Source organism: Dermacentor albipictus, chromosome 4 (genome assembly GCF_038994185.2).
Source record: "Dermacentor albipictus isolate Rhodes 1998 colony chromosome 4, USDA_Dalb.pri_finalv2, whole genome shotgun sequence".
Lineage (NCBI taxonomy): Eukaryota > Metazoa > Arthropoda > Arachnida > Ixodida > Ixodidae > Dermacentor > Dermacentor albipictus.
The window spans coordinates 107,274,752-107,301,401 of NC_091824.1; the positions used below are offsets into that span (position 1 = coordinate 107,274,752).

At 41.4% G+C, this 26,650-nt stretch overlaps 1 protein-coding gene across 1 annotated transcript in view; it reads left to right on the plus strand.

Moving 5' to 3' along the window:
- PolE1 (DNA polymerase epsilon catalytic subunit 1) overlaps positions 1-26,650 on the plus strand; it is an 84,176-nt gene that overhangs the window by 18,122 nt on the left and 39,404 nt on the right. The window contains exons 18-28 of the mRNA XM_065455192.1: positions 827-975; positions 5,249-5,341; positions 7,113-7,257; positions 9,438-9,595; positions 16,265-16,460; positions 18,842-18,967; positions 19,869-19,957; positions 20,830-20,932; positions 21,304-21,384; positions 22,081-22,212; positions 23,861-24,062. Of these exons, the coding sequence (XP_065311264.1) occupies positions 827-975; positions 5,249-5,341; positions 7,113-7,257; positions 9,438-9,595; positions 16,265-16,460; positions 18,842-18,967; positions 19,869-19,957; positions 20,830-20,932; positions 21,304-21,384; positions 22,081-22,212; positions 23,861-24,062 (1,474 nt within the window). The remainder of the gene's footprint in view (positions 1-826; positions 976-5,248; positions 5,342-7,112; positions 7,258-9,437; positions 9,596-16,264; positions 16,461-18,841; positions 18,968-19,868; positions 19,958-20,829; positions 20,933-21,303; positions 21,385-22,080; positions 22,213-23,860; positions 24,063-26,650) is intronic.

Below are 26,650 nucleotides of genomic sequence, written 5' to 3' on the forward strand. Positions count from 1 at the left end.
GTTGTCTTTCCTTTTAGTTTGAACAAATTTTCTAAAAATTGCATGAAATATATAGCACAGTTCAGTGTGCTCAAGCGGATTACTCGAAGAAGCAGACATTACTTGCATGCAAATTTCTATGTTGATATACTTAATAAACTTTTTTAAAATTAGAGCTGCATTGTAGTGAAGTCATGCCTGCTTAACAGAAATCTGAAGATTAGCATCACTTTTGAGATATCTGCCCTGAATTCCGCTAAACAATACACTGGCGTTCTAGTTAAGATCATCCTGAGCTGCTAGAAGGACATGTTTTATAAACTGTTTAGTGAAATGCCAATGCATTTCATAACACATTTTGAGGATGGATATCTCAAATTTGGTGCTGGTTTTAGCATTTCTGTAAAGACAAAAATATGTTTCATCATAATCATAATAATATTCATCATAAGAATATGTTCGTTACATGCTGATATTAGCGAGAAACATTTTAGATTGCCTTTGTTATATCAACATTTTGCTATGTCTGTGTTTGTTATATTGACGTTCAACTTGGACATTATTTAGCGAACACCTGGACATTACGATTTCTCATGAAGGTCATTTCCACCTCTTCCAAAGATCCACCTTATAAGTCAGCACAGTGCCGTCACAGGCAATCTTTATAAAATCTATTCAAACTGGAAAGTAAATTAGGTACTCTATCACCTATTTCAAGATGTCATTTTACTTCTGCTTTGTAGCTATTTCATAAACCACTTGTGGTGGTTAGACTGCCATGTGGAGAAAGCATCTGTGCACTCAAGATTGGGGAATAAAATTCGTACATACATTTTTTTTCTCATAGGTTGCCAAAAAGAAAGTGTCTGAAGCTGTTTCAAAAGGGGATGCAGCAGAAATCAAGTCAACCAAAAACCTGGAAGTGTTATACGACTCACTGCAACTAGCTCACAAGTGTATTCTCAATTCCTTCTATGGATATGTGATGAGAAAAGGGTGAGAAGCATGCTTCCGCTGCTGTTATACACTTAAACCTCTATATAACGAAGTTCTCAAAATTGGCAGTTTGCTTCGTTATATTGAAATTTTGTTCTATAGAAATTTGCCCTTTTATGCAAATAAGTACAGTCGCTGATTGATTTTTTTAATGTAGAAAGGGGCCACAGAATTTTCCGAACTATCACGCAATCGTAAAAGGCAGATCTGATTGAGAAAACAATTCATTTTGATAGATTTGGGAGTCGGCGACGAATGATGCGGTTTCATGCCACGTACGTTGACGATATCTTCTTGGATATACGAATTAAGCGAAGCCAGCCATGCTTTTGCGTGCACTCTGCCCCCACGGCTGATAGCGTCGCCCGCACTGGGACAACGCTATCAGGAAAAGCAGCTGGCAACTGGGAGCGAAATGGGCCGACGAAAACGGTTTTGGATTCAGTGCAGAAAAGACTACCTGTGTGCTGTTTTGTAGATGAAGAGGGGTATGTCCTGACCCTTGCATTACGATGAATGGGAGAAGCCTGGTAAAGAGAAAAGAACAAAAATTTCTGGGTGCAATCTTTGATAGGAAGCTAACCGTCATGTAGCACATAAAACAGTTGGAGCTGAAATGTCTTAAAACTATGAACTTTTTAAAGATTTTATCTCACCAGTCGTGGGGAACAGATAGGTATTGCCTCCTATCCCTTTTTAAAAGCCTTGTGTTGTCATGCATAGACTATGGATGTACTGTTTACCAGTCGGTTTCAAAGACAACACTTAAGCTACTCGATCCTGTCTATCACTTAGGGATCCGCCTAGCACTTGGTGCCTTTCGTACGAGCCCTGTCCAAAGTCTCTATGCAGAGTCGGATCAGTGGCCACTGGATTATCAGTGTACATATCTCGGAGACACCTATGCAATAAGAACCATGTCGCTAAAACAACATCCATGCAAAGCACTTATAAGTGATCAGTCCACAAATCAGTTGTATATAAACAGGCCTTCACAGGCCCCGCCGTTCCCGTTAGCAGTAAAATCTATTGCAGAAAAACTCGTAGTAGTTTTCGAAGATCTGCAGGAAAGCGACTACGTTGAACCCATCCTACCTTGGGAGCAATCTACAGTCACCTGTGACTTGTCCTTTACAGAGCTTAACAAAAAGAGTTGTCCATGTGCCCTCGTCCAGCAACAGTTTTTGGCCCTTGAAGACAAGTATAGATCTATGGCATTTTTCACTGATGCTTCAAAGTCTCCAACTTTGGTATCATGTACAGCCCATGACAGTGACAGTGACAAGAACTTTATTGGATTGTCCTGAGGAACTTGATTGGGGGGAACCGAAGGCTCCCCATGGCCCAAACTTTTCTAACTCTAAAACCTTGCATAACCATAGCAGCATCTTTAAGCGGAAGCGTACGGTATTCTGATCACTGTTGAGTACATAGATAGAAATGTCTATAATATACACAGATTCCTTAAGCGTTGTCACAGCCCTCTCCTGTGGCAAAGCAAGCTGAAACCCTGTATTAAACCAGCTCCTTATTAAACACATTCATGTAGCATATAAACAAAACCTTGCTCTTGTATGCTGGGTGCCAAGCCACTCTGGCATCGCAGGCAATGAAATGGCGGACAAAAATGCTGGACAAGCGGCTCATCTTGGTACAATTGGTGTAAGCTTGGTACCTGGTGTAGATATGCAACCTGCGGTACGAAAGGCGCTCTGTAATCATTGGCAAGCTGAATTGGGCAAGGAAGTTGAAAATAAGCTGCGCCTGCTTAAACTGCAGTTAACCGAATGCTTCCCGCAGAAGCTTGATAGACTCGCTGAAGTCACGCTGGCATGACTCAGAATAGGACACACTTATGGCATACATAAATACCTCTTGACTGCAACTGACCCACTGATGTGCACACGCTGTGGTGAGAACTTAACCGTCCTACATGTCTTCATTCAATGTCCTCAACTTCACCGAGAGCGAGTGGCTCATTTTAGGGAACTTTACTCACACCATATACCTCCATATCCCTTGATGTTCTTATCAGAGGATGCACTTTTTAACTTTAAAAGAGTGCCTAATTATCTTGCTCAAGTTAATTTTCTAATTTTCATCTCATTGCATCCTAACCATCAGATTGTGCCGCACAAGTGAGGTGTAATCTGATGCACAAAAGTATGTCTGAGCTCTCAAACTTCTTGCGTAAGCAAGAATTGTACAGCAAGGGACTCGGACAATCCAGAATAATTTAATGTGTGTGCCTGTAGCGAATGCATTTAAGGCCTTATATCTATTTGAGTAATTATATTAGAATTCATGTACTAATATCTATAGATCTATCTTACGTGTAGGCCTCTATACAGCCTTTGTTTTAGGTCATAGTCTAAACTCACAATCTTGATAAATCAAAACACATGCCCTGGCGCTCTTTGGCCTTAGATGCCCTTGCGCCAATAAACTTCAATCATCGTCAGCTGGGAGCGAATGCTTTGTCTGCCTCCAGAAAAAAAAAAAGGGGGTTTTACGTGCCAAAACCACTTTCTGATTATGAGGCACGCTGTTGTGGGGGACTCCGGAAATTTCGACCACCTGGGGTTCTTTAACGTGCATCTAAATCTAAGTACATGGGTGTTTTCGCATTTTGCCCCCATCGAAATGCGGCCGCCGTGGCCGGGATTTGATCTCGCGACCTCGTGCTCAGCAGGCCAGCACCATAGCCACTGAGCAACCACGGCGGGTTCTGCCTCTAGCTCCAACGGGTCACAGAAACTCAAGATTACACAACCTCCAATACTAAATGCGCTTTAAGACAGTTTACATGGTGCCACGCCGTCTCGGCATGCCCACACTTTGCACACGCGGCAGATTACCTCTAAAGCAGGGTGCTTGGCTGCATATGCGCTCAGCCGCACCTACAGCCACGTGCAGTCATGACCGAGATGTGTGTCAACTTACTCGCCACTCCGCCTCCCCCCACCTCTTCGCTTGCTCTTGATCTCGTTACCGCGAGCTCGCTCCTCTCCCCCTATTTCCTTTTGCTCGAGCGGGAAGGCGGCACTCGTTAAGCCACCATCTTAACGTCTCACCCTCGCGCACTTTCACTTTCACCAAAAGCACTTGGTGCGCGGGGTACGATAGGATCTTATTGCACTTGGACTTTATACGGAACATGATGCGGCTCCACTTCGGTGGTCGTGTCGTGGTGTGGCCATGATTTGAGAGGTGCATTTGCAAGCAGTCGCTTGTAATTCAATCATTTGACCCCCTGCAGCCGTGGAAGTTTCCATTTACATGTATTGTCTCGACATTCCTTTGTAGCGGCGGCAGTGGAATTTCGTTATATTGAAGTCGTATACAAACACACTTCGTTATATTGAGATTCTAAATACATGGTGTTCTAGGGGAAAAAGGTTATGAAAAGTTCAGTGCTTCGTTACATAGAGAATTTCGTTATATTGAAGTTCGTTATATCGAGGTTTAACTGTATTTACATTTCACTTTTGTTGTAACACATACACTCTAAGAACAGTTTGCACCCTTTGGAGTTTATGCTGTTCCATAACAATAATTGTCATCTTTCTTGTGCACCTTTCTTTTCTTAAGTGCTCCATGCACTACTTCCAGGCCATGAATGGCACGCGCGTCATAAGTGTGACATAGTATTCTTGACAGGAAATTAGCGTGTGCAGAATTTTCAAAAAAAAGGAAGCGCAAGCAAGGCAGATGATGATTATTGTTTTGGGACAAAATGCTCCAAAGGGTGCAAACATTTTAAAGCTTCAGTTGTATGTGTGTGTGTGTGTGTGTGTGTGTGTGTCATTTCAGTATAGTTGTGAAAATTCATGAAATAATGACTGACAAACTCAGTCTGGTGTTTTGTGATTGCCAATTATGCAGGAATTGTTGGTTTGACTGAAGTTTTATCCGGTTAATTTTTTTTCTTGTACTTGGTATATTGACTGCATGTTAAGTATTGGGCTACATGAAAATGCAGATTAGAACATTTTGGTGCATCACTGAAATCGAAAACAGCCAAAGAAATTGGTAATTACAGATCAGCAGATAAGAGCATTTGTTAGTACAGAATGCGAGTTCTCTGTGTGCATTTAAGATAACGTACTGCTTTTTTTTCTGGTGTTGAAAAGAGTTTTCATTAAATTGGTTTTCATTACCTGGCTTGGTTCATTGTGCTATATTTAGTTCTATGTGCATGGTGTATCATTTCTTTCCTAGCTTAGTGCATATGTTTGCAGCTGTGAAATCCAGTGCTCTGTGCTGGTTTTAGGGCAAGATGGTACAGCATGGAAATGGCTGGCATTGTGTGCCACACGGGTGCTGGAATTATCACCCATGCCAGAGAGCTCGTGGAGCAGATAGGGTGGGTTTTTCTTACTTTTGTTATATTAATTAACATGCCTCTAACATGTAATTCAATCAGCCTTTCACTTGGCTGAAAAGTGTGCTTATGCTCATTTTTGTATGGTGTGGCTTGGTAGCTTCTTGGGAAGGACAAACCTGACGAAAGGCGGCGGAATGCTAAAGCTGGTGAAAATGACTGCATGTGCTTGAATTGATGGGTTGTAATGGTGTATTTCAATTTTCTGCTACATTTGAACCTAGTTACTATGAAGTGCAAAGTGATATTTCACCTTTTAGTCTATGCTAGTGTTTCTAAAATCACGAACCTGTCATGGTGGCTCATGGTGTACTGTCACAGTGTACTGCTACTGAGCACAAAGTCACGGGTTCAATTGCCAGCCACATTTTGATTGCTGTGTAATGCAGAAATGCTGTTGTTCTTAGATTTAAGTGCACATTAAATAACCAAAGATGGTCAGAATTAATTGATTGCCCACTTCACTACGGTGCCCCTCATAGCCCTAGTGTTGCCTTGGATGTTATAGATAAATAAATAAATAAACAGACAAACAAACAAACAAACAAACAAACAAATTAATTAAGTAAATAAGTAAATAAATAAAATAAAATCATAGATCCTGACCATTCCTCCCCACCGCTCTTACCAGTTAAATATGGATGGAGTTGTCATTAGCTTCATCTGGGAAACTTGAAGAAAGGGTCATCATGCGAAGATAGCATCCGTGAAAAGAAAGTGTTTGCAGCAAGGTTACGCCAAGCATAAAATCAGAATTGCAGTACATTAGCTATGCTCCTTTGAGAGCCTGATCGCTAACAATGTCACACAGGTCATCAAGAATAGTTGCCCTACTGGCATGTTTTGTTCTTTTACAGCAATAATTTTATATATACCTTTTAGCTGCATTTGTGAAGCTGTCAATGTTATTAAGTGTGCTAGTAGTCTGGAAACTCTGTGATATTGTTACGGGGACCACAACTCCGTTAAAAAAAAAGGGAAGTACTAAATGTTTGAAAAAGCACTTAAAGCGGAGGACAAGCTGAAGAAGGGAGACGAGACACATGTATGCGTCCGTCCTGTCCCCTTTTTCGCCTTGTCCCTCATTTTAAGAGCCATTTCAAAGCGGAATCAGGACCAACTCTACCAATTTTAACTTCAAGAAAGTAAAATTGGTAGTTTCTTAGTTTATGTGTTCGTACAATTGGACTACGGGGTATGTCAAAGAGGAAGTGTGTTTGGTTGTGGCAGCTGTGTTGAATGGAATTGACGACTGTGTGCTCAGCATCAGAATTCCAAAGCACAAAATCTAGGTTGTGTTTATAAGGACTTTGGACTGGACTGAAAGAGGGCACGGGATGCATAACAAATGCACAGATTGCAGGTAAATTGCGAAATTTGCTATGCGTCCTTTGTCTTTTTTGTGTACTTTCTGAAGTCATACAACGAATTGCTAATGTGTAGTTTGTGCATTTATTGTATGCCCCATGTCTCCTCTGTGTTCCGTTCAAGATTTAACTAATTGCAAGCTGGCAGTTAGTGCATTTGTTGCGCATTTCATGTCTCAGCATCCCATTAAGGTCTTCGAAAACCACACTTCGGATTGCGTTGCTGTGGAAAACTAACTCTCTGCAAGCTTTCTGGGGAAACACTCTCCACAAGCTTTTTTGACTAATTGGAATGCTGCGAGAACTGAGCCACCATGAAAGGTTTCATTCAATGATAACTGTTCCTTTTTTCATCATCTTAAGGCATGTGCTTGCTTCACATTCAGGCGACCTCTCGAGCTCGATACTGATGGCATCTGGTGTGTGCTCCCTGCCTCTTTTCCTGAGAATTTTGTTATTCGAACCAGCAATGCTAAGAAACCGAAGCTCACCATCTCTTACCCTGGTGCTGTGCTCAACATCATGGTGCAGGTATGCTAATCCTGCTGCTATCTTCTGCTGATTTATTTTTCTCCATCGCCATGTACGTGAACTGATCGTCACTTTATATGGGACCACTAATCCTTACGGGGTGCCTCTCGCCCACTGCTGAGAGAATGACTGGCTGTGGCATACAGCATGGTCCAAGCTTTCGTGCGCACGCTCGAAACGCCAATCGATCAGAGCTAGCCTGGCTTTGTGGGAAGAATATTAAGCCTTAAATGATGTGGTCTCAGTGTCTTCCTTGAGGGCCATAGCCGAGTCTGAGAACCTATGTTCCCACAACCTCTAAACAGTGAAGAGCAGTGGTGTAGCCAGAAATTTCGTTATGGAGTGGCCCACATTGCAGCCCGGCCTCCTCCTTACAGAATTTGTCGGGGGATCAAATACATGAACAATAACTGCATTGCCATTTCCAAAGACACTGCAAACGAATTCTTAAAGGCTTAAGAATGTTTGATCCACAAAGAACCATACGCACACTGCTCAGTATCCTACACCGCCGACACAAGACTTTCCGAAGAGGTTGCGCTCAAGCAAATGTGTTGCAATCCGTTGAGTCACCATAGTGATGGCGGTGAGCGATCATTGTTTCTTTTTCTCGTCTGCTAGCCAGAAAGCGTTTAAAACTATGCCAGGCAAAATCCACTTGGCAAGAGAAAAACGAACACGCACTGAAGTGTGCTGCGCGGTGCTTGGGGCAACACTAGAAAAACGCATGCATTCGGCTGGCTCTGGCAGCCTGCAGGTAGCAAGAACAAGAAAATTGAAGAGGCTCAATGTGCCCTCACGAATAAAAGTCAAAGTATAAAAATAAATAAGAACATAGTTACCATTTGTGGCTTTAGTGTCTTCACATGGATACTTTGGCGTAGGTGAAAAAGAATATTGATATTCTTTTCTTTGACATGACGACACAAATGAACCCCCACAACGCTTCTTTTCATCAGACCTCGCTGCGTGCTTTGTCAACTTTGGAGTAGTACACTCAAGTCAGCCTGTCTGACAGTATGTTGATTTGTATAGTCTCGTTGTATAGTCCGACGTACGACTTTAGAAAATTCAAAACACCTTTGGCGTCAAGTATTTATCACAACATTAAACCCATAAAGTTTCGAAATTGAAAATCTAAAGCACCACTTTGGAAATGTCAATGCACTTTTCGCATCAGAAGTTCATAAAAACTTTATACCCACAAAGTTTCGGGATTGAAATCCATGCGCTCCGTATGTTCCACGGCCTGTGCGAGATGCCGCGATGAGCCCGCTCACCGTTGAAATGCCCTTGAAAGTTTGTGCTTGGATGGGGCTCCTTGCGTTATGCGACTCCAGGTGCATAGGCGTTGCCACGAAATCCAGCCACAGTTCGCAATGATCGCAATGAAATGTCTTTTCGAGCATGAAGAAGACATTCTAGACTAAATCCAGAATGATTTCTGGTGATGGGGGTTGTTTTGGTTGGTGGTGCATGACAGCATGAAAAAATTTCAGGGGGGGCGGGGGCTGAAGCTTCATAAGCCCCTGCCCCCCCCGCCTATGCTCCTGGTGAAGGGTGATAGTAAAGAACTCAGAAACACACATCAATTCTCAATAGTATTTGGTGGAAGTGAATTGCATCTGCAATTACAGTTCAATGCTAAACTCCTCTCTCAATTTCTTTTTTATGCAAAGCATGGCAGCATAGCTCTCAGCATGCTGGTGGGTGGTATTATTGGGACTGAGAGGAGAGCAGTGAAACAAAACATAAATGCAACATTTGCTTGCAGCATGAAAATTCTGAAATGGCATTGGGCGTAGTGCCTGCTTTTTGAGTGTTATGTTAATTTTTTTTACTCTGCCTCCGGTGTATGGTATCATATTTGTTGCTTAATAAAATGAAGACTAGCAACCTAGCCTGGTGTAATTTCTCATTAGTATCCATCTAAAGTAGACCTGGGATCAGCTTGAGGACATTTTCTCTTCACTTCTATGTGTGTCTGGTAAACCAGTAAACACTTTAACGAATCTGTGGAGTGTAGCACTTTGCGGATAACTCATTTTGGTGTTATTTGCAATGATTACTTTCGGTTTCAATTGCTGGAAATTGCTTTCAATTTCAGGACGCCTTTAATGTCACTATAGCATTGTAAGGGTGTTGGAATGACGTTTCATTGTTGCATTGCTGCGTTGTAGGAGCACAATACAAATGACCAGTACCATGAGCTTGTCAATGCTGAGACACTCGAGTACATCCAGCGGTCAGAGAACTCAATCTTTTTTGAAGTGGATGGCCCTTACCTGGCCATGATCCTGCCAGCTTCTAAGGAAGAGGGCAAAAAATTGAAGAAGAGGTGAGGCAATCGGTTGTAACCAATATGTATTTTTCTTTGCATACAAAAGAAGAGTTATTTTATTCTAAAGTTGTAATTAAGCTACTTGACAGGGAGTTGCAAATATTGATGAAAGTACAGTTGGACCTCGATATATCGAACAGCGCAGTGATTGCAAAATAGTTTGATATAGCCAGAATTCGATATATAAAATCACGTAGAAAATGCATCAAAAACTTCTGAAAATGAAGCAATAAGGCAAGGGCGCGATCGGGGATCTTTGTTCGGAGCGCGCATTCGGTTGCGCCGCACACAATTGGCCTAGACAGCGCCGACTTGGTCGGCCGGATGCGCGTGGTCGATTGCGCCGCGCCAACTAGCCGCACAAAGTCGGTGCGGTCTAGGCCAGTCGCCCACTCCAAACAATGATCCCCGATCGTGCCACAACCATGGCGCAGTAAATACTTGAAGGTTCACACAAAATATTTATTTATTTGGCCGAAAGTACAGCAGCAGTGTAGCCTGCTTCTTATTGGCAGCCACATGCTTAAACATGGAGTCCTCAACATAGTCTAAACGATCCGCAAGAGATAGGCCGGTGCCCTCCATTGTGCCGCAGTAGTTGCGTAGAAGGGTTGAAGCAGCTAAAGTCTCAGTTGACGTTGGGAGCGCGGTGACATCAGTGCCGTTTGGTTCAAACAGTGCCCTCGGCGCAATTAATGTGTGCAGCAGTTGTGAACGCACATCGCACCACCACTATTTTTTAGGGTGTTCCGGAAAAGCTCACTGCCTGTCCACACAGTGCACACGGTCTAGGATGGTGGAGTTCGATATACCCGTGTTACGTCCGACCCCGTTCGAAATAAAAAATTTAAAATGCATGCGATTTTCCAGGTGATATAGAAAGTGTTCGATATATGCAATAATTCGATTCATCTGTGTTCGGTATACCGAGGTTTGACTGTGTTCTGTATTCTGACAGCAAATATGAAATTTTAATATCTCTGCTCATTGTGTGTTATTGTTCCTATGTGCATACAGAGTGACAAATTATGGGTGCCTTATTGGAATAAATCCGGAGGCAAGATTTTGCAATGTTAATTTTCTATATCTATTCATTTCATAGTAACGTCTGCTGCCGGGCTAGTTGGTACGTGGCTAGAAATTGTTTAGGCGGAAAATAAGACATGGACAAAGAATGGACATGGACAGGAAACTGGTCTTGGGAAAATAACAGCTCAAACGACAGAATTCCAGTGGCAACGGTGTGTTATGCTTTTACCCATCTGTACGAGGAAAACCGTTTGCACCGCAAGTCTCCAGGTTCTGGGGGACATTAAAGTACTGGGTGAGATTGCTGTGCTAATAAAGAACGGGCCTAAATACAGTGTTCAGCCTACCATTCCTTCTCCTCGGAAACATTCACAGAGAAAGAGCAGTTTGTCACAAACCATTGCCGCGATAACTTACAGTTAACCTTGGAACCAAGGGATATAGAGAGCGCATATCGCCTCAGCCGTCCCTCAGCTGGTCGCTGCCGGCCCATAATAGTGAAGCTTGCCTTACACCAGACCAAAACTGCAATACTGTCAAATGGCCGAATGTTTAAAGGGACAAGTTATGGCATCAGTGAGGATTTTCCGCGCCCAGTCCAAAATGCCCGTAAACAACTGATTGCTTTTGCGAAAAGCAAGAACAAGCTATTTTCCGTCCATTTCAAAACGCTGTATACGAACCAAAAGCGGGACATCTTTGACGACTGTACAAACAGCATCAAAGAACTATCCTAGCAACTGAAGTGCCAAAAAAAGAAAGAAAAGAACCGAGTATATGCTGTCTCTAGCGATGCTTTTTCACTTTCTGCAATTTACAATAACATCCGCAGTTTTCTTCAAAAGCGTGAACGTATATCTAGCATTGTATTGTCCTCTAGGAGTAATCTACTAATACTTACCGAGACGTGGCTCACTGACGACGTGAGCGATTTTGAAGTGCTAGCGGACATAACGAACTTCCGTGCGTACCGCAATGATCGTGCATCTACCCGCGGTGGCGGTGTACTGATTGCATTCCACGACCGATTGTCTCGTGTGGTCATCAATATTCAGTCACAGCTGGAAATATGGGTGACTATCCAACCACGCCTACAGACCGTATTACTAGGCGTACGTTACCGACCTCCCCACACTACTTCCGAATTTTGCAGCCAGCTTAACTAAACTATGTGTAAGCTTATTGCTGCTCACCCAAATGCACACATACTTCTATTTGTCGATGTTAACTTCCTGCAAATAGACTGGCGCACTGACAGTTTTTTTGTGTTCATTGACAGGACTAACCAAAGCCAGGAACTTTCTTGATATCTGCCTCAATTTTAATATGACCCAGCTAGTTTCTGAAACAACACGTTTCACAGGATACATCCAATATTTTAGATCTGATATTAACCAACAACCCCGAAAGCCTATCATGCATCCATTATCTCAATGAAATCAGCTACCACAAAGTAATTCATGCCAGTTTTTCTCTTCGACCAACAAAGTGCAAAATGTACAAGAAAACGATACAGGTGTATGACAAAAGTGATTATGAAGCGATAAATGAGGGCCTTAGGACATTTTATCCAACATTTCAGACAACTTTTCACCACCATAATGTTGATGCCAATTGGACACGCTTTAAAGAAAAGCTGAAGGAATTAACAGTAAATTTGTACCTAAAGTAAGTTTCAGAGCCAGTCGTCACAAACCATGGTTTACGAAAACATTAAAAAGGCTTGAAAATGAAAAGAAACACCTATTCCGGGTTGTAAAGCTTAGATATCAACCAAATGCATAGGAAAACTATTACGAAGCAGATAAAAACTACCTTTCTGCTCTACATCAAGCAAAGCAATCTTTTAACTACTCAAAATTGCCCAAGCTACTAAAAACAAATCCCGAGCAGTTTTAGAAAACACTGAAAGACGACAAACTGCGAGAAATGATCTGAATAAAAGGATTACGGACGTGGATTGTGCGAACTTGTTCAACACCACGTTCACTACAGTCTTTTCTGATGAAGTGACCGCAGCCTCCTGCTTACCTTTGCTTGACAGAAATTGTGACATGCCAGTGATCAATTTCTGTGAGAATGGATTTTCATTCATGATAGAAAATATTAAGTTGTCATCTTCAGCTGGAATGGATGAAATTAATACCGAAATCTTGAAAAACACCAAACACAACGTCTCACTTTATCTCACCCTAATTTTTTCACAGTCGCTTTCTCCAGGAGTCATTCGAGACGACTAGAGGACAGGAAAGGTCGTTCTGGTTTTCAAGTCAGGTAGCAGAAATTCCCCACTTAATTACTGCCCTATCTCTCTAACAAGCGTCCCCTGTAAAATCATGGAGCATGTGATCTACTCCCACATAATACATTTTCTTGACAGTAATAACTTTTTTCATCCTTCACAACATGGCTTCCGCAAGAGGTTGTCATGTGAAACATAGCTTGCAGCTTTTCTACATGACGTCCACACTAACCTGGATGGTAACGTACAGACTGACGCGATCTTGATTATGCTAAAGCATTTGATAAAGTGCCTCACCAACGTCTACTTACCAAACTCTCCCAGCTAAATTTACATCCTACTGTCTTAACATGGATTACAAAATTTCTTACTAATCGGTCGCAATATGTTGTTATATATCACCACCTATCCACTCCGGTTTCAGTAACGTCAGGCGTCCCCCAGGGATCGGTTCTTGGCCTGCTCCTATTCTTAATCTAGATCAACGACTTACCTTTTCATGTACCCTGTAATATACGCATGTTCGCGGATGACTGTGTTATCTACCGCACTGTACTTCATTATGCAAAAAGGGGTGAGGCGTGCAGACAGGACACAAGAGACACGCATGCCTCACGGACACGCACGCAAGGACACGCACGCCTCACCCCTTTTTGCATAATGAATCCTTACCAACTGGCTAAGCTTTCTGTCGTTTTAAGCACCGTACTTAACACTTCGGATCATGAAAGAAGGACGCTTCGACCTCAGGGCTATGGAGGCTATACGGAAGAATTTCAGAAGTGGGTGGCTGTCTGCCCCCAATGATTATGGCTTGCCAAAGTTAGCGAAGAGTATTAGTGAGTATAAAGGAAGCAACCTTTCGAATTTTTTAGGTTAGAACTGACCCAACCTGAGATGCCATTCAGGTGCATTGTCAGCGAAAACAACTCATAGCAGTTATTGGTCAATCAGTATTTGTTGAAACAGTTTAACAGTCATGTCTTAGATTACCTGTTTCTACTAAAAGATTACTGCCACATAATTGCATTCTTGAGGGAAATTGTTCTGTCAGATATTTTTCCTTGATTGATGTTGAGATATTTTATTCTATACCTCACAAGGAGCTATTTATGGCTGTGTGGTCTTGTATTGAAAAAAATGGGGATGTGTCCTTCCGGAACAATGCGAAAGTTTTGTTGGAAAGTTTTTTAGTACTATTGGAATTTTATCTTGGGGTAACGTTCATTTCTTTTGAAGGCGAGCTGTTTGTGCAGAAGAATGGTGTATGTATAGGATCATGTGTGGCGCCTGTACTACGCAATGCTTTCCTTGCAAACATTGATCAGCACCTGGAAATTGCTTTGTTATAAGACAAGGTTTTGCAGGTGTTTAGGTATGTAGATGACCTTTTGATTGTGTTGAAGAAGCAACAGGAGAAGGCCTACACTGAGTATGTTATGGGCATCTTAGACACTTGTAAAGTACTTGGACAAGGGCTCGAATTTACCCATGAGCTTCCTAATATTGACAAGGTGCAATTTTTAGATCTTCATCTCAAGCTCCGTGAAAACCATGCGTGTTGGATACACTACGCCTGAGCACAGAAATAATTCTTTTCCCTTCATTCTGTCCATTTGAAAACAGTCAAAAGGGTTATTACCAGTACGATCTGACAGTTGGAACTAACTAGGTCTTGTTCCAACTTCATGCAGGAAAGCTTCAATTTGCAGATTTATAGGCCTGTATCAGCGGGGTTCCCAACTTCTTTGTTAGCTTTAGTAGGACGAAGCTTCATTGGAGAAATTCCGGCGTGAGCCAAACAATGTTCTGGAAGAAAGCAAGCAAAAAGAAAAGGAAAACATGTCCTGTTATTCCATTTGTGTACAGAATGGCTCTTTCGTTAGAGAATGTGGCTTCTAGGTATGATGTTCTGGTAGTGTTTTCTGCTCTTCAGAAACTTTCTCGTATTTGCGCTCGCCCGTTATCTGTAAAAAGGACCGATGGTGTCAAGAAGCCCGCATTCACCAACATTCAGCCGGGGTCATTTATAAGATTCCTTTAAGATGCGGCAAGGCATACGTCAGCCAAACTGGCCGTTGTATAAATGATTGCTTGTGAGAGCACCCATTATCAATCGGAAATGGAACAGGCTTGCATTTGCCATATCATTGCAAAGTGTGCACGTGTGAACATGCATGTGAGCATACGTGTGCATACTGTGGAAAAATAGACATGGTGGCACGGGAACTAGCTGAGGCCATGTATATTAGAAAATTTGGAGACCAGTGTATCAACATTCCGTTGTCGTCTCTTTGCGAGAGTGACTTTAGTTTTCTTGCTGATAGGATGTGATTAAGGCATTTATCTCATGTAAACTCATTTGTTTATGGTCTCGTGTGCATGTCTGAGGGTATACGAAGTGAAGCATCTAGAAAAATAAAATCAGTGACGAGTGTGCTTGTCCGTGTCTATTCTTTGTCCATGTGTTATTTTGCGCTGAAAACGATTTCTAGCTATTCATTTCACCTTTTGCATCTGGCTTTCACAAGCTACTGAGAAGTGTTTTCTCCAGGATTGCTCAATTGATGCAGAGGAAATTAACATAATTGAAAGACAAGAATAATTGCAAAATACGGCCCCAGCTGTCCACACTTGTACAGAAAATTGTGTTGAAAGAGAACTCGGAAGCAGGCGCTTTAGTGAAAGTTCACTATGAAAGCTTAAAATTGTGTATAACAATTGTGGTCTCGTTAAAAGGTGTTATAAGGACATTATCACTACTTGAGTTTCATGTAACCAGGCAGTTTCCAACAATCTGGACTTGCTTACAGAAGTACAGATGTACGGAAATTAAATGTTGTGGTTTTTATCACTGTGAAATTTGAATGAATTGGGTAAGAAGCTTAAGATATGCACGTGAACTAATTGAAAAAGATTAACATGCATGCTGGGAAATCAAAGTGCAAGTCTGATGGCATTTTATTGTGTTATCTGAGAGTTTCATAGGCTTGTCAGATTAATTCTCTTGTTTTAGCAGAGCTGTCTGCATTAATGAACCTGTATTGGTTGTACTTTCAACTTAAGTGCAAATGCTACAATTTGATTAATGCAATTACTTTGAACTGTTTTCATTAGTACTCGTCTGCAACAATAAGGGTATAGCTCTCTTCATCGTAAACTCACAGGAGTTCAAATTTCTGCGTAGTCTACGTACTAGCACTATTCCTTTATATATGTAGTACTAAGGCCGTCAGCGATGTTACTGGTAGTCATGAATTATGACGGCTGGGATTTCTGCCAATACAAATTTATTGTTGGCTACTTCCACTGACAGGCCGGCACTGTCCTACATGAGTAGAACTGAATGTATGTATCATGTTTCTCAAGTGCTTCATGTGGTTGGTCATGTTTAGGTATGCAGTATTCAACTTTGATGGTTCTTTGGCCGAACTGAAAGGATTCGAGGTGAAGCGACGTGGTGAACTCCAGCTGATCAAGATCTTCCAGTCATCGGTGTTTGAGGCGTTCCTCAAGGGCAAAACGCTAGAGGAATGCTATGCGGCAGTCGCCAAAGTAGCCGACTACTGGCTTGATGTGCTGTACAGCAAGGTAACCTGACTGCTTTTTTTTTTTCCTTGTTAAAGGGGCCATGACACCAAATTTTTGAACCTGAACTGTGCATTGAGTATTAATCCATATGTATCTCACTGCAAACTGGCAAAGTATGGGCCCACTCGGTGTTGCACATAATTTATAATAAAATATTTTTTATGTTCCATTGGAACCACACAGCAGTCTGGCGGCACTAATGTGTGAAACCACAAATTGCGGTAGATGTGTTTTATTTTATTTCCAATACTGTGAGCCCTGCCGGACTGTTACAGGGCAACAGTTTTGCAGTTTCATTCAAGTTTTACAGTTTTGCATGGTTTCATTCTCGCGTGCATGTCTCAGTTGTCGGTGCTCAGTTGTTGCTGCTGGGACTCTTGTACAGTGTTGGGCATGCACCCTCTCTGCATGGGTTGTAGTATGCATGGTTTCCGAGCGTATGACATAGTGGTGGCCCCATGACTCTTGGGGTCTCACATGCCACGCCGAAATGGTGGTCACTGTTATTGGGAGGGGTTAGAATCAGAGATATAAAATAAAGTTTCTGGTTAAAATTTGCTCTGAAGACCCTATATTTTGTATGTTATAACCACGTTGGCCTCCGTACTTTTGGTTACAAATAAAGAACAGAATAGTTGGCTGAACGTATTATGGCCCCTATAGTCACGACTTCTCGCATTCTTTTGCTCCAGTAGGATGAGATCATTGCCATTTTAAAGGGACACTGAAGAGAAATGCCAAGCTAGACTAGATTGGTAAATTACTCTTGTACACCAAACATATATCAGGCTGGCCACGCATCGAGACTTGTTAAGTCAAATATAACATAAAAACAAAACAAAAGGCAGGCAGCAATGCCACTTTGAACTTCCCACACTAACTGCCTACAACGTCAGTGATATAAACAGTGCCTGTTCTGCACAATTTAACATTTTGTTGATAAAAAAAAAAGATTATATTGCATTCTAAAGGAACAATAGGAAGAGTTTTGTGAACTTTCTCTTTACAGAAATGACCCAAACATACAAAATAAAGCTTGTAATTCGTGACATAACACTGTTTTACTAGTGCTGTGGCTAGTCCTTGAAATTTAATAAAGTCACCTTCGGCCTTCATTTTTCCAGTTGGTAATCAGGTAATCAACCTTTTCCCACCTAATGAGTAAAAACGGACCCTTAAGAGGGTACAATTCTGAACCTGATTTAATGTTACCCACTAATAATCCCCGTAATGCAGCAGCTGACTGTGTGCGCTGGAGAATGCTTTCGAGAACTCAGGAGGTGTGTAATCATGTATTGAAAGTTGCATCCTTCATATACGAAAGATGACACAAACCCTCACTTCGAGTGCAGTAAAACAATCTGCATTGACTGAGAACCATTCAGCAACCTCCATGCAAGAAATGGGATGGGATGCAGGAAAGAATAAATGATGACATCATGGCCAAGTAAGACCAAAGCTGCCATTTAGTAGTAACCTTTCACTGCTGCATTCAGTATTTTCTCGATTCAGTTAGTTATGAAAATATGCATTGAGTTGTTTTTTAACGTGGGCTATTGCTGTCTTTGTGGAAGTGACATTTTATTTTGGCACATTCACTTTATTCTTGTTGAAGGCCAGTTGACTTGGGGACGTGGTAGAAATATACTGTGTTGGAGGCAAAGCAACTGCTCGATATGTATTAAAGCAAAAATGTTGTTAGGTGGATGTAGGAATAAGTCGGAGCAGATTAACACTAAGACAAAATTTGTCTACTCTGGCTTGCCCAGATGTGTGCCTACTGACACATAGACTTATCTGCACCCAATGCCTTTGTGAAATATGTATTGAGTTCATCATTTGTCAGCTTTCCCTCACTGACTTTGTGCCTCCTAATTCAGTAAATTTCAGTGTTGTCTCGGGAAATGATACAGAATGTTAAATGTGGCATCGGAAAATCATTCTTGGTGAGGACAAGATGTATCAGTATTCAGTTCCTACATCAAAATGGCAAGTTGGGCCAGTTGGTTGGTATTCATAGTAAGGTTTGTTACAGCGCAACACAAGACAAAGACAAAAGAAGGTATAAAACAACGACACGGCGCTGACTCTCAACTGATATTTTATTCAATATATGTCTAACATATATATAGGTGCCATTTGATAACCGTGACATGCACGAGATACAGAGATGCATCAAGGCAACTGTGACAAACTGACGCATAATCTAATTTGACATAGGTAACGCAGTTCCTTGTCATGAAGAGTGATAGACGGTTCACTGACACACACTTTATCCCTAACCTTTATATTGTGAGCCTCAGCGATTTCCCTTGTCAATTGGCTTATGTGTTTAAAAGTTCCTACCTTTCTTGCTCCTGTTATTGGCTTTTCTCTTGCAGGCAGAAAACATGCCAGACGATGAGCTCTTTGAACTAATCTCTGAGAATCGGAGCATGTCACGGAAGCTGGAGGACTATGGAGTCCAAAAGTCCACTTCTATATCCACAGCCAAAAGGCTTGCTGAGGTAAGAACTTCAAGACAGTCGTACATCTGGCAATACGTTGCTGTGAGCAAGACTTGTATGCAGAACAGGTGCTTAGGTAGGAAGGCAAATTCGCAATACATGCACTCCATGCACCTATGCTGCCAGTGTGGAGTGTAGCAGAAGACAGCTCCTGTTAATTTCCTTGATCACTTTTGTAATTACCATTTGCTTTTATTGTTGAAGACAAATAAGGTAATCATTTTAACAGATATTACTTAATAGTTGGTAAAGGGAAGCAAGAGGAATGTAAAGGATGAGGTACCACTTAGAGAATCTTTTTTATGCCAGTTAACCAGCAGTGATACTAGTTTTGCATGCCAAAAGTCATGAAGTGACTGGCAGGTAATTTGCATCTGTGGCAGCTCTAGCACCAAAATGGCACTATTTATGTGGCTGATTCGTGTTCACTTTAAAGAAAGAGGCTCATGAGTACTTCTCAAGTCTCTTTGGATCTTATTTTTAAATTCTTGCCCATGGGCTTGACTTTTGAGTGGTGAAAAACACCAAGCAGATGTTCCATTTAGATGAGATAGCAAATGACGATGCCATCCATCTTTCCACTGGTTGTTATCCTCTGTAATCTGCATCAAATCTTAAGATGGTGGCTATTGTTTTCAGTTTATTATAATTATATTTTAAACAGTTATCTCATAACAGGGCTTTGTTGAGCTCTTCACTCTGCCATTAAAAATGGTGTTTTGGTCAATGTAGAACAAGCGTAGTTGGAAACCTCTGCAAAAGAGGCCTTTGTCCTGCAGTGAACTTAAAACAAGCTGACGATGATGATTTCAAAAATGCTACTGTCGTCAAGCATGCACTCTGTAGAGCTGTTCTGTCTTGAAGGCTAATTGCTGCACCATTGCTTTCTTCCACGTGACAGTTTCTTGGTGACCAGATGGTCAAAGATGCTGGACTCAGCTGTAGATACGTCATCTCCAAGAAACCTGAAGGGGCTCCTGTAACAGAAAGGTAACAAAGGCATCTGCTGTACTGCGCTGTCAAGCAACTGTGTGTCTTTGGGAATGAAGGCTGTACTGCCTAGACTCCCAGCCAGTAGAATGCTGTGGGGATGATACCTTTAATGAACAATAATCAACAATAGTTGTACTGGAGATGTCTAGAGTTCTTACCATGGCACTGCACTGCAAAGCTTTTTTTTTTTCCAGTACAGAAGTGAACAGTATGCCTGTTATAACTAGGGCTACAGCAAGCACTTTTAGAACATGCTGTTGGAACAGCAGTTATTTATGCTCTCATAGAAAAAAAACGAAAAAAGAAAACATTGGTTGCAGTTATATCTGTGTCTGTTTGAAGAAAAGCACTGTAGGGTTAAGCAGATAGCCAGTCTGGGCTAGTTGGTTAGACTAGCTGAGGTTGGCCATCTCTTCCTTTTGTCCAAGTTCTACTTTCAACGCTATTAGTTTATAGAAGGAGCTACACAAGCTTTAATGATATACTGGAGGTGTTACTCAGGATGTTCACTGCATATTATGTGTCTAAAGCATCCCTTACAAGCATGTGTATTGTAACCACATTTATATACATTATTTCATACAGACTCAAGTGTTCCTCAGACAAAAAACAGGAGCAGATATGTCTTAAATTGCAATGATGCATGACACTTAGTAGTTTCAATAGGATGAGGAAGCTTTGCTTTGTTGAACCATTTTTATGGATTGATGATAATTGGTTATCATCTGACTGGCTCTGATAAATGAATCAGGAGGTACTTATCTCCGTATTGAAGGATCTTCCAAGTGTGTAGAGCAAGTCTTGCAGTTCTGAATTGAAATATGGTGTGCTGCATTAATGTTGAAGTAATTTCCTACTAAATTTTTCAGGGCTGTTCCACTGGCTATTTTTCAAGCTGAGCCAAGCGTCAAGAGGCATTATCTGAGGCGATGGCTGAAGACTTCATCCGTTGACGATTTTGATATTCGAACCGTGTGTATAATATTTTCTGCATAGCTTATTCTTATCCCTGATGAAATGCATGAAATTGTGCCAGATGAATTTGCTTTATTTCCTTTCATAGGCTGTTTGCATATAATTTAACATTAGTGATAATAACCTCAATGGATCCAGTGTAGAAAATAAAATATTGATTCTCTTTGTCTTTATTTCTTTTCATATTTGTCTTCTCACTATAGCTGCCTACCTTAATAAGAATAAGATATATACAGTACACGAGATTCTTGAAGCTGTTAAAGTTTTTTAGAATGTACATAAAATTTTTGCTTTCTTATATGCTTTTAGTTTAGGAGTAACAGTTGGTGACTGTATATTTTTACTGGTGTCTTTTCCAAACCTGGAAGATTCTTGACTGGGAATACTACATCGAGAGGTTAGGCAGTACCATTCAGAAGATCATCACCATTCCTGCAGCTCTTCAACAGGTGAGGTTTGGCCAACCTGTTAGAGTGCTATTGTGTGAAGCACCGACTTTAATATTTTGGTCAGATTGGTACAATAGTGGGGTGCACAGTGTTTTGTTAGGTTACACTTAGGTGTTTTCCAGGAAGCATGAAGATTTGTATGGTTTCCTGGATTTTGTCGGTCTACGCAGGCAAATCGTAGCCACGCAACACAGTGAACAAATTGAATTGGAAGTTTTCGTTTAGCATGTGCAGATTAACTAGAACTTCAGACTTTGTCCCAAGCTCTACAGATCTGCATAGAACTGTGTCACCAAGAATAATGCTCTTGATTTGCAACATTTTGAACTTTATTGTGTTTGCTGTGAAAGTTCAGCCTTTTCATTATTAAATGTAGGATGACCATATGAGCTGTAGTAAGCTACTCTTCACCTAATGAGCATTCTACTGGGCACGGCTTTGTTACAGGAACATGACCTAGTTTGGACATAGTGGCACACGCGTTGCAGCTATAAAAATTAAAGCATGGCAGCCAATTTTCGGTAGTTCTCAGGCTAAAGTAAAATTTGAAAAATATACACTGTGACTCTGACCTTGAGGGAATCTCATGGGATAAAGTGTGGGTGGCAGTATGTTCTAGGACTCTCTGCAGCTTCTTTCTTGCATTCATTACGGCTTGTACCTATAGTCGAGTGTGTGATCTCACACAACGTGCAGGTAGCGAATCCAGTGCCTCGTGTTGCTCACCCGCCCTGGCTACACAAGCGGCTTCTTGAAAAAAATGATGTGCTCAAACAGAAGAGGATCAGTGAGCTCTTCACTGCTGCACCCAAGCAACAGCCACAGCAGGTAGGCAAGCATAATCTTGGTTTGAGCTACCAAGATCACTTCAGGAGCTTCATGTAAACAAAAATATGCATAAGACAGGATGGGCACCAACATCTAACTCAGTGTTGGATGTTTGCGCCTTTCCTGTGTTGTGTGTTCTTTGTCTATGTCTGTATTATGCTGTTGGACTTCTGAAGCAGGTGGACTAGTACATACTGGTTAATCCTGTGAGTTCCATGCCTCATGAGCTACCACATGAGTGTTATTGCCATGATTACAGTTTCAGTCCATTTTGAAGTCAATGTCTTATTGACTTCTCAAGACTTAGTGAAGTACAATGTGTATGTGGAAATACTAATAGTCTGATTTAAGTGTAAGTATGCGTGAAAAATGACATGTAGCATTGCTTGGAATTGCATTTTGATTAAGGACTCCTCTTATAAGCCATAAAAAAACAAAAACACTACATGCATCTGGTGATGCTGTCCTTGTTTCATTACTGTCTCTGTCATGATGAACCAAATAACTGAAATACGTTTTTCTTCATTTACAAACTCCTCAGTTGACCAAATGTCTAGCAGTGAATGGTATTGCACTAGTGCCAAATAACGTATGTACAAGCCTCATTTTTTTTTTATCAGATGGACTCTGTACAAGCTTCATATTTCACTTTGTTTAGAAATGAAAAAAATATTCTGTATTAAATTTCATATTCAGAGGTAGCTTTTCTCAAATATTCACATTTGATTCTAGTTTGAAATTTCCCTATTCAAACATCCCTAGTTTTCACTCATTCTCTGTGGCGTGGTTTCTTTCCATAGTAGTAGCTGACTGTTGTCTGGAGCCATGAATGAGGGATGTGCGAAAGTTGTAAATCTACTTTTAATTATGTTACCACGAGGACACAGATGCCTATTTCAGTGCATAGGTAGTTGCTTCTGTCCTCTAAGCTGAATTGTGTGTTTTTGTGCGGCACTTGTGCCGCAGCACTTGACATTGCACATTTCGTAAGGATGGTGCTGCTGCCTTGAGATGTCCTGTTTTGTCAATTGCAATAAGTCTAAAGGTTATATAAATGAAATATCAATCAATCAATCAATCAATCAATCAATCAATCAATCAATCAATCAATCAATCAATCAATCAATCAATCAATCAATCAATCAATCAATCAATCAATCAGTAAACAAACAAACAAACAAAATCATTATGTTCTATCAGTTTTGGTGAACTTTGCATTGTAATTCATAAGAAATGATTGTGTACAAACTGCCTTAAAACCTAGCATGAGCTTCATTGGCTCTGGGACTTCCCTATTGTGAAGCTGCGAGAGAATTTTCCTCTAGCTACCATTTTTGTTTGCACAGTGTATCATGCCTGTGTATCATGCTGTAAAAATTAGAATGATTGATTGATAGAATTTCCTAACTAAACGTCCCATATTAAGAAGTAATTTGGATTAAGTAATTCATAATAATTTCATAATTAAATGTCCCATAGAAAATTATTTTTTTACAGGTGTAGGTCCTTATCTATGTGCATCATATGTGTCAGATAATTTGTTTAAATTGACCCTCATTTGCGTTTCCTTTGTTATTCATTCACTTTTTTCTTGTGCACTTCGAATGCTTAAGAAAGCAAGTTTCGTGCATGACCTACTTTGCTTCAGCCCACTGCTGAGGATTCAGCTGAGATGGCTGACATTGAGGACCTTGGACAGCCTAGCTGCAGCTCACAAGTGAGACCGGTGGTAGCAACCGTGACTCACAGGAAGAGGGGCCGGTCACCTGAAAATAACAACGAAGAGAGCTTGAAGAAGTCATGGCGGGAGACGCTAGGGCCACCTCCACCACTTGGACAAACCAGGGCAAGTCACCAAGAACTTCATTCAGGGCATGTTGCTGCCACTTACCAGATGACATGTTTGATTGTTGATGACCATTTGAAGGTTATTTAGAAAGCTAACAGCATACACTTATGAAAGACACAAAACCAGACAGTACAAATCATGGTGAAATTTATTCACAGAACAAGCTCACAGGTATTTATTTATTTATTTATTTATTTATTTATTTATTTATTTATTTAAAATACCTTACAGGCCCTATGGGGGCATTGTGTAAGGGGGGCTACAAAATCAAGGGGGGAAAAAGAGTAAACAGCCTTCTAAAGTGTAATACAAAAGATACGCCTCAATGCAGGGCTCATCAACTTAACTACCAAAAACATGTAAAAGGAACAACTGAAGTAATGAAAGGCCACACAGGTACACTAAAGGAAATAACACGAGTAAAACTCAACGTAAGGTACAAATACTAGAAAGTAAAATACACAAAAAATGGACATATCAGGGAGTAGAATTCTTGAAGGGATATTTAGGGAAACAGACGCAAAAAAGCTATAACATATACAGGACATACAAGTGAACACGTGACGCAGCATAAAATAGCAATTCATAGGAGCGAGATAGCAATGCATCAATAAAAAAAAATCGCAAGAAGTTCGAAGCACATCGCCAAGTGTAAGAAACAAGATAAAGTGATTTGTAAGTGCTATTATGTGAGCATAGCTAATATAATTTACCAAATATGCTGGGAGGCATATGGGCGGCAGTCTTTATAATCAGGGCAAACCAGCATATGCGAATTGCAATACAGCCACAGCCACAGGTACCGCGTATTTTGCATCTTTAAAGCTTCTTATCAATGGGACGGGAATAAACAGCGCTTGGATGGGACGAAGTGATGTCGACAGACAAGGTGCTGACTCTTGCCCTTACATCGTCGCGTCCAAGCACTGTTTGTTCCCGTCCCAATGATGTACCAACCAGCCCAGACAAGCACATTCCCTCTTATCAAGCACATGCTGTGTCAGCTAAACCAAGCACCACAGTAAAATTGATCTTTGAATTGAAAATCAAAACCAGTGCATCACCATTGCACGAATCTGCTCATTTTTTTAGTATATGGTATACCTCCACAAACTCTCAGGCTCTTGTGACCTGCCTTGAGTTAAATTTTAAGTGTCATGGTGACATTAAACAACCTCATTAAGGTCAATAAACAGCTCGCTCATCAACAAGCTAGTGAGCAGGCCTTAATGGTTTTGTGCGTGTCAAGAAATACGGCATTGTGTATTGTCATGTTTGCACAAATAAATAACACAGGCTTTTGCTTTTTACTCCTGAATTACCATTCTGTAGAAGCACCTTGCATTATACAGTCAAACTTCAGTATAACGAACCTCAATTTATCAAATTTCATTATGTAACAAACTATTTTAATTTCCTTATCTTAGCTCCATTGAAAACAGAGTAAGTTCATGACACAGTCCGGGTTTAACAAAGCTTTTTGGCCATTTCAGGCATGTAATTGAAGCCTGTGTGGCTTGTAAATCTAGCAAGAAGCTATAAAAATGTCGGCCAAGGCAAAAGCTATTTGCAAGCCTCCTTTTGCATGAAAAGTTTGAGCAGCACAATCGCCATCAAATCACACGTGCTGGGACATGGTATGCAGGAAACACCGATGCACCATTTGTCGCATTGGTAAATAACTTGCAGAGGCCGTGGGGAACATGGCAGCTCAGAGCGCTCGAAGAAACTAGAGAGCTGACGATTCCTTCAGCACAAGGAGTTGGGGAAGGGGTGAATGCACGATACTGTGATCAAGCACGCACTTGGGGGGCGGACTGGAGGCGGTGGGGGGGCACAAGCCGTTTGCCTATCTGCCTTCTCCTTCTAGCACGCGCGTCTTCTCCTCCACCCTAGTTATGGCTGCGCATGGATGTCCATAAGCGGGCCACGCATCATGTCTTGGAGCTAATTTGTTGCAAGTACGAAGGGCGAGCCAAGACAATTGGTGCTTTGATGCGCATTATGTTCCTGTGCGTCATGTTGGCAATCGTGTAATCTCAAGTTTGGGTGATACGGTGCGCAGCGTTCGCTCATGTTGTGACAGATAGTGTGCGTGGCCATAGAGTGAGATCTGTTAATGTTTGCCTGAGTGTGCATTACACCGATACAACTACGGACCTTACTTCATGTAGTTGTCTCTTTGCTGTCGCCATAAATGCTTCACTCTGGCGAAACTGCACCTTTTCTTATGTGAAAGCATCACATGGCTCATTGAGCGAAAAAGCTGGTGTCTGGCGTCTGTAGCAGCCAAATGGCACCGAAATTCCCGCTGGCAGTGACACCATCTCATGAGCGCTCCTCAATGGGGTACCCATTGGTTGTGACACCGTGGCAAAAGCATAACTCAGTGGAGCAGGGCGGGCGAAATAAGACAGCTGCTGCCTCAGTAGCTCGCCAGGTGTTGCGTAAGGGGAGAGGGCATCGCCGCGATGCCCAATCACCTCGCTGTTGCTTTTGCAAGCTTGTGTTATCCGCACATTGCTTGTCTGTGCAAGCTCTCGCCTGCATTCTAACTGCACCTTGGTAAGGCCAAATCAAAATGCTCTA